Source organism: Silurus aristotelis (genome assembly GCF_946808225.1).
Source record: "Silurus aristotelis genome assembly, chromosome: 20".
Lineage (NCBI taxonomy): Eukaryota > Metazoa > Chordata > Actinopteri > Siluriformes > Siluridae > Silurus > Silurus aristotelis.
In genome coordinates, this window is record NC_139593.1 from 5,350,017 (window position 1) to 5,359,583 (window position 9,567).

The 9,567-nt window shown below is 43.3% G+C and overlaps 1 protein-coding gene across 2 annotated transcripts in view; it reads left to right on the top strand.

The window, feature by feature from the left end:
* The first annotated feature begins 2,168 nt into the window (after positions 1-2,168).
* commd1 (copper metabolism (Murr1) domain containing 1) overlaps positions 2,169-9,567 on the top strand; it is a 7,751-nt gene continuing 352 nt past the window's right edge. Inside the window, exons 1-2 of one of the 2 annotated variants that reach the window (XM_083522879.1) lie at positions 2,169-2,389; positions 6,490-6,858. In XM_083522879.1, the coding sequence (XP_083379005.1) occupies positions 2,186-2,389; positions 6,490-6,858 (573 nt within the window). In that variant the 5' untranslated portion in view covers positions 2,169-2,185. Of the gene's footprint in view, positions 2,390-6,489; positions 6,946-9,567 lie in introns of those variants that run through there. The other variant, XM_083522878.1, reaches the window with a different exon arrangement.

A 9,567-nucleotide genomic window follows, 5' to 3' on the forward strand; every position in this document is an offset into this window, starting at 1 on the left:
CTCCTAAACTCTGGAATAGTCTTCCTGACAGTGTTCGGGGTTCAGATACACTCACCCAGTTTAAGTGTAGATTAAAAACATATATTTTTAGCAAAGCCTACACATAACACACATCACACACATCACATCACAACCTTGTGCTCCAGAATATATGATCACATGCACATTATCAACTTGTGCTGTTAATATCATGAAGAGCAGCTACGCTAATTCCTCTCCACTGCTTCTCTTTCTCTCCCCATCCCGAGGCATCCTGAGGTTTGGCCAGCTCCAGTCACGTCCCACCTCGTGAAGATTATGGACCTATGGATGATCATAGAGAAGTAGATGCCGAGTGTTTAAAGGCCCTGGCATGGAGAAGCTGATGCTGGATCTATGATGATCACAAATTGTTCTGTATTGTTGAAAGATTTATGACCAAACTCTTGATGTCACCCATATGAGGATGGGTTCCCCTTTGAGTCTGGTTCCTCTCAAGGTTTCTTTCTCATATCATCTAAGGGAGTTTTTCCTTGCCACTGTCGCCACGGCTTGCTCATCAGGGACAAACGCACACCATTCACCTTCACTGTTGTTTTCTGTAAAGCTGCTTTGAGACAATGTCTGTTGTGAAAAGCGCTATACAAATAAACTTGACTTGATTTGACTATATACCTCTTTCATTTGCGTGTTTTAGAGACTGAGTGGGCAACCATGATTATTTCCCAATTATAGTCCCAAGGTGTTATGTCATATTTGCTTTTTATACGTTTACAGCTACACAATGTATCATGTCATGAAGGGAGAATTCAAACAGCAGCGTTATATGATAAAAGTATTGGGACACCTGGCTTTTCCAGCCATATGTGGTTCTTCACCAAATTTTCACTTGCCATCATTAGGAGACCCAAACCTGTTCCAGCATGACAATACCCCTGTGCACAAAGCCAGCTCCATGAAGATCTGCTTTACATGGGTTGGAAAATATGGAAGATCTCCTGCTAAAAAGCTCCAAACTTGAATTGGCTGAATGTGAACACTGACTGGACCCCAGGCCTCCTCACCTTCTCACCCACATCAGAACCTGACTTTAATAACACCCTCACGGTTAAAAATCTAATCTAAATCTAAATCTAGTGGAACATCTTCAGAGAAGAATGGAGCTTATTATAACAGCAAATAAAGACCAAATGTGGAATGTGATGTTCGAAAAGAAGCCCATACTAATCTCTAATCTAATTGTGGAGTAGTGCACACAAACTCATTATTAACTCATAAATATTAAATTCTAATCAACTGATTCACTTCTACCATAAACTATAGTTCTATTTTTACACGTTGTACTTTTATTAGATTATAATTAGACATGTAGTTTAGGGACTGATAAACTATTACTTACTGCAGTGACACATTTAATCATTACAGATTCAAAACAGTCTATGCATACATAAAGTCTATGTTTATGATCATCAGGGGACACACACCACTTGTGTTGATTCCTTGTCAAAATGTCCCTTTTATTTATTTAAAACATAATCACAGATCATTCTAGCAAAATTAAATGTGTTTATCTCCTCAACATCCCCCTAATCCAGAGATAAATAGAAAATTAGGGAAAAGGAAAAGAAAATTAATAGAAATAAAGAAGAAAACGTAAATTAGAAAAAAGGGAAAGATATAAAGAATGAAAATGAGTATAGTAAAAAAAAGCTGTAGCAATAAGTAAGACAAAAGGACATATTATATCAGAAAATAAAGACAAAGAAGAAAAGAGAATAAAATAAAGATACAAAAGCATGTAGAGATGCAAAAGAGGAAATGATAGAGAGATATAAAGATGAAAAGATCAACATAAAGAAAGAGGAAGAAAGAAATATTGAAAGAAATGTTAAAAGAAAGAAATGTCAACAGAAAGAAGGAAAGAAAGAAAGAAAGAAAGAAAGAAAGAAAGAAAGAAAGAAAGAAAGAAAGAAAGAAAGAAAGAAAGAAAAGTAAGAAATGTAAGAAATGTAACTAGAAAGAAAGAAAGAAAGAAAGAAAGAAAGAAAGAAAGAAAGAAAGAAAGAAAGAAAGAAAGAAAGAAAGAAAGAAAGAACGAAAGAAAGAAAGAAAACTCATGCATTCAGCGCGATAAGCCGCTGTCCAATCAGATCACGAGGCATCTTGACGTGAACGCGCCTTTAGGTCACGTGAGCTCGCGGGTCACATGACTGCCCGGTCAGCAGTCAACATGGCGGAGACGGAGGTGGAGGCGGTGAAGGCGCTGTGCGGTCTGCTGAACGGAATCGCGCAGAGAGTTTATTACGGGAACTCGGAGATCACGGAGGAGCTGCTGAGGGATGAGCTTTACCCCGCCGTGTCTCAGGACGAGTTTCGGGCTCTGTATGACAAAATGAGGGGCCTTTTAAAGGTATAAAGTGCGTTATTAAGCTAAGCGATTTAGCCGCAGGGTGACGAACAGTGTAGTTGTGTTTAAATCAGGATTATAATGGTGATGTTCTCCTTCAGACTCCAGTATCTCCTGCAGTCACATGGGGTTTAGACACTCAGCAGTTTTTACTTATTACAGTATTCAGAATGCACTGAGAAAAGGCGAGATCAAGACTCCAAAACACTGAATCTCATTCCAAACTGTAGTGATAAACATACAGTGCATTCATGTTTAATCCATTGTGCTGAGAATGATGTCCAGTTTCTACACCATCCATCCATCCATCCATCCATCCATCCACTCACGCATCCACTCACTCACTCACTCACTCACCCACCCACTCATTTACTCACTCACTCACCCACCCACCCACTCATTTACTCACTCACTCACCCACCCACCCATTTACTCACTCATCCACTCACCCATCCATCCATCCATCCACTCACTCAATCACTCACTCACCCACTCACTCACTCATTTACTCACTCATCCACTCACTCATCCATCCACTCACCCACCCATCCATCCACTCACTCACTCACTCACCCACCCACTCATTTACTCACTCACTCACCCACCCACCCACTCATTTACTCACTCACTCACTCACCCACCCACCCATTTACTCACTCATCCACTCACCCATCCATCCATCCACTTACTCAATCACTCACTCACCCACTCACTCACTCATTTACTCACTCATCCACTCACTCATCCATCCACTCACGCATCCACTCACTCACTCACCCACCCACTCATTTACTCACTCACCCACCCACCCACCCACTCATTTACTCACTCACCCACCCACCCATTTACTCACTCATCCACTCACCCATCCATCCACTCACTCAATCACTCACTCACCCACTCACTCACTCATTTACTCACTCATCCACTCACTCATCCATCCACTCACGCATCCACTCACTCACTCACTCACCCACCCATCCATCCACTCACTCACTCACTCACCCACCCACTCATTTACTCACTCACCCACCCACCCACCCACTCATTTACTCACTCACCCACCCACCCACCCACCCACTCATTTACTCACTCACCCACCCACCCATTTACTCACTCATCCACTCACCCATCCATCCACTCACTCAATCACTCACTCACCCACTCACTCACTCATTTACTAACTCATCCACTCACTCATCCATCCACTCACGCATCCACTCACTCACTCACCCACCCATCCATCCACTCACTCACTCACTCACCCACCCACTCATTTACTCACTCACCCACCCACTCATTTACTCACTCATCCACTCACCCATCCATCCATCCACTCACTCACTCACTCACCCACCCACTCATTTACTCACTCATCCACTCACTCATCCATCCACTCACCCATCCATCCACTCACTCACCCACCCAACCACCCACTCATTTACTCACTCATCCATCCATCCACTCACCCACCCACTCATTTACTCACTCACCCACCCACCCACTCATTTACTCACTCACTCACCCACCCACCCATTTACTCACTCATCCACTCACCCATCCATCCACTCACTCACTCAATCACTCACTCACCCACTCACTCACTCATTTACTCACTCATCCACTCACTCATCCATCCACTCACGCATCCACTCACTCACTCACCCACCCATCCATCCACTCACTCACTCACCCACCCACTCATTTACTCACTCACCCACCCACTCATTTACTCACTCATCCACTCACCCATCCATCCATCCACTCACTCACTCACTCACCCACCCACTCATCCACTCACTCATCCATCCACTCACCTATCCATCCACTCACTCACCCACCCAACCACCCACTCATTTACTCACTCATCCATCCATCCACTCACCCACCCACTCATTTACTCACTCACCCACCCACCCACTCATTTACTCACTCACCCACCCACTCATTTACTCACTCATCCACTCACCCATCCATCCACTCACTCACTCACTCACTCACTCACTCACTCACCCACCCACTCATTTACTCACTCATCCATCCACTCACTCATCCATCCACTCACTCACCCATCCATCCACTCACTCACCCACCCAACCACCCACTCATTTACTCACTCATCCATCCATCCACTCACCCATTCACCCAATCATTTACTCACTCATCCATCCATCCACTCACCCATTCACTCACTCATTTACTCACTCATCCATCCCTCAAACACTCACTCTCATCCATCCCTCACACACTCACTCTCATCCATCCATCCACTCACCCACCCCTCCCTCACTCATCCATCCACTCACCCACCCATCCCTCACTCACTCACTCACTCACTCACTCACTCACTCACTCATCCACTCACTCACTCACTCACACACTCATCCACTCACTCACTCACTCACTCACTCACACACTCATCCACTCACTCACACACTCACACACTCATCCACTCACTCACTCACTCATCCACTCACTCACTCACCCATTCACTTACTCATTAACTCACTCATCCATCCCTCACACACTCACTCACCCATCCATCCACTCACATATTTACTCACTCGTCCATCCCTCACTCACTCACTCATCCATCCACTCACTCATTTATCCACTCACTCATCCATCCACTCACGCATCCATCCATCCACTCACTAACTCACTCACCCATCCATCCATCCATCCATCCATCCATCCATCCACTCACTAACTCACTCACCCATCCATCCATCCATCCATCCATCCATCCATCCATCCATCCATCCATCCATCCATCCATCCATCCATCCATCCATCCATCCATCCATCCATCCATCCATCCATCCATCCATCCACTTACTCACTCACTTACGCATCCATCCATCCATTTACTAACTCACCCATCCATCCATCCACTCACTCACTCACTCGCCCAATCACTCACGCAGCCATCCATCCATCCATCCATCCATCCATCCATCCATCCACTCTCACACACACACACACTTATTCATTCCCTCCAACTTTTGGTTGACAATTTGAGAAGCCGGATCTCCTTCTGCAAAGTTTTTAGGAGGAAACCGGAAAACCCAGAGGAAACCCAGGGGTGGGGCAGATCATTTCATGTGTCGGTTCTTACGGCAGGATTTGACTCATTATTAATCTGGAAGCGTGTTTATGTTCCTCTTCTGCTGTGCCTCCATTCAATACAAACAAATCAGTGTTTATACACTACATTAACACTGTAGTCGTCTTGTGAAGAATGTGATTAACAGTCGTCTGGAGTGACGTCTATCATGGAATCATCTGCCCAGTTACTGCTTCTAAATCCTACTGAACTGCTCTGGGATGAAGTGGATCACAAAGAAATCGCCATCTAGTGAAGAACATCTTTAGAGAGTTTTAGAAGAGACACAGCAAAATATTTCAGATGAATGTTTGGAGAAATGAAGTGTCCGGATGCTGAGTGTGTGTGAAGGGAGGATTTTTCTGAAAATAAAGTGGAACATCTGGACATTTATAGATTTGTTTGGTCAAAGTAAATATTAATACCGTTACATTACATAGAAACATGCGAAAGGGTCATGGTTCTTTTCAAAACCATAAAATACTGGCCTCTAGGTGGCAGTGTTTAGTTTTATGTAATTCCACAGATAGATTGGATGGATAGATGGATGGATGGATGGATGGATGGATGGAAAGAGGTGGAAAGAAAAATATAGGAAAAAGGAATAAAAATAAGTAAGTTAACAATAAAGAAGAAAAAGGAGAAATGAAAAAGAAAGGAGTTATAAATAAAGGGAAAAGGAAAAATTGATGCAAGAAGAAGAAAAGTGAAAAAAAATAGAAAAGATAAATGGATATAAAGAAAAAAAATAAACAGAGAGAGGGATGGTAAAAGATAATTGGAGGCGGGGATGAGCGATAGTAATAGTTAATGTCTCAGCAGTACTTCATATAATCTCTTCTCCTCTCATCTCTTCTCCTTATTTCCACTCCTCTGCTTTGCTCTACTCTCCTTTCCTCTGCTCTCTCCTCCTCTCCTTTCTTCTCCTTATCGCTCCTCTGCTCTCTTCTCTTCTCTCCTCTCCTCTCCTCTCCTCTCCCTCTGTCCCTGTGCTCAGTCCGTGGCTGTGGCGGATATGGACCAGGCCCAGCTGGAGGCATTTCTGACGGCTCAGTCGCGTAAGCATGGTGGTGGAGGTACGAGCCCGGAGCAGACGGCGGCTCTGGCGAGGTTCTGGAAGGGACACCGTACCCGGGTGCGAGAGAGCCTGGTGTCACAGAGCCGCTGGGAGCCTGCACTGAGAGGACTGAACTGGAGGGTGGACCTGCAGACCGCTACCAGCAGGGGGCAGATGTCTAACAGCCCCGTGGCTGTGGTGGAGCTCGAGCTGGGGAGAAACGGACAGGTGAGAGTTTATTATTCATTCGCAATGATTGATCTTTTGATTTGTATGGCTCAGAATCATCTTTATTGTCCAGCATCATGGGTTGCATGTATGAGGAATTTGTCATGGTGTGCTGGTGTTTTAAAAATAGAAACAACTAAAAAAAAAAAATAACTACATAATTTGTGTATTCTGTTCTTCCACTTGAACATCCCATTCCCATTTAGTCTTTATTTACTCTTATAATAAACTCCACTCTTCTGGGAAGATGTTCCACTAGATTTTCTGGAGATTTGTGAGATATTATTCAGGGTGTTAATATCTGATGGAGGTGAGGTGACGAGTATCTCGTAAATGTCCTACGATTGTGTATCAAACCTCCAGCTTTGTGCTAACAATGTCGGGAAAAGTCTAGTGTCCCAAGTCACACCAAAAGTCTAGTGTTCTTCCTGGGTTCCTTCTCTTGGTACACACTGGAGCCCTGCTGAGATGTGCTTACAATTAAAAAAAATTTGTCCTGGTGTGCTGGTGCTTTCTCAGACGACGGCCTGCAAACCTCAGTGTGCGACGTGTGGTCTGAGCACCGACATGCAACTTCTAACGCAATGCTGCAGCACTCATGCGTCTGTTTTTTTTTTAAAGCAGCTTCTGCATCCTCTTTGATTGACACTTACGAGGTCCGAGCGGAAAACCTCTGTATGACTCTGACCACTGTACTGTAACTCTCTCAAATCCTCAGAGTTCTTTACCATGAGGTTCCATGTTGAACATCCAGTGGTCAGTATGAGGGAATCGACCCCAAGCACCAAATTTCATCAGCTCTAATACAAGATCCACACATTTGTATGGTCCTGACAAACAGGCAAAAAACCTGAACGTGGCGAACAGGATGTGTGGCTTCGCACGATTACATGACGTACAGCTGTTTTCAGGGCGTACTCACTTTTGTTGCCAGATATTTAGACGTTAACCTCCGCATGTTGTTATCTTACTGGATATACTCTCAAATATATCTGTTTAATTTCTACAGTACTTGAAGATGTAATAAAAAGGTTGCTGAAAGGTGAGGGGTGCACTTACTTTTGTGAGCATGAGTGATTCGGCTCGGATAATTTTTTTTATCTATAATTTTTACACATTTTTAAGAGTAAAGTCTACCGTCGTCTGAGGAATCGGACTGATTGACTGAGGGACAAGTCCAATCACAACTAGTTCAGCAGTAATGACGCCTGCAGGGTTGCGTGTGACCTAAAACCTCCAGACTTCTCGGTAATTGCACTCAGGAAGCGTAGCCCACCATTTCCTCCCGCAGCTTCCTTCCCAAACCCCCCATCCCCCCCTTCCAGCAGTGAAAGCTTCAGCAAAACTCGGTTGTGGTTTTTTTTTGTTTTTTTTTCTCCAAAATAAACTGTGTTAAACTCATTAACACACCCAGTTTCAGTTCCAGTTCCAGGGTGTCGTATGTCCAAAACAATCAGGCTTTGTGTGTATTTTGGATCAAATATTCCATCAGAATTGAAATAAAATGTTAGATTTACTTATCAAATATTGGTCACTTTCTCAATAATAAAAGTAAAGCAAAACTACTACTAATAATGTATAAATCAAATATTTTTTTTTTAAACTAATGTCAAAAACGGTGCTTTGCGATACAAATGGCAACAAATTTTTTTAAATCGACAATCACGTCGTTCAATTTGATGCCGACGCGAATCGGTGACTCTCACCATCACTAATACTTCAACTAGAGCTGCTAACTTCTTTCCACGTTTCTTACATTTGATTTGAGCTTTGCTTTACTTAGAAATTGCAGCAAAGTCGATGTAATCAGTATGAAATCAAAAAAATGTGTTTTATATATTAAAAAAAGGGAGATTTACATGTCACATGTACATTTACAGAAACTGGGGTCAGAGCGCAGGGTCAGCCATGTTACAGCGCCCCCTGGAGCACTAATAAATAAGGGCCTTGCTCAAGGGCTCCCGAGATTGGCAGCATGGTGATTCCAGGGCCTTCTGATCAGTAACCCAGAGCCTTAAGCACAAAATGTATAAGTAATTACTCCGATATTATTCTTTATCCTGACGAAGGAATGGAAATCTGTCAAATAAAATTGTCAAGCTCCTGGTTTCTTGTGCTGAGATGCTGCTGAAATAGTTTTTCTTTCGAAATGCATTATCGGGTTTATTTCTGTATCTAGACATCATCTGGGGTTTTGAACTCTTTTTTTTTCACACACATCTTCCTGTTTCTCTGCTGTGTGTGTGTGTGTGTGTGTGTGTGTGTGTGTGTGTTTTTGCAGCGAATGCTCTTTACTTTATGTTGAAATGCAGAATATTTGATCACGCAGGCGTAAGTGTGTATATAAAGGTTACGTGCACTGGTTGCTAACGTTGCTCAAGAGCATTAAAACTGTATCTACGTGTACTTTTTGTCCAAACGGGTTCACGTTTCATGTCGCCACTCGTTCCTTTCTTGTATCTTTACTTTCCCCTTTTCTTTTTGTTAAAGTTAATGAATTTAATTAGACACTAATTCTTATCATGTTGATGTTTTTCCTGTGTGTCAGACCCCAGACACACCCACAAGTCAGATCTAGCCACATCTGTGGTGATGAGTTTGCGGACGTTGATAATGTTTCTGGCCCTCGTAGTGTTTTTCATCTGTAACGCTGAAGGAGTGGTTTACAGGAAAGTCGAATTTATTAGTGGCAGCGTTCGCACCCATCGAGGGTTTGAGCTTTTATTTCCACGTAAACGTTTTTCTGATCTGCGCATTAGAAACGTCTCATCAGCAGCATGATCTCACCGA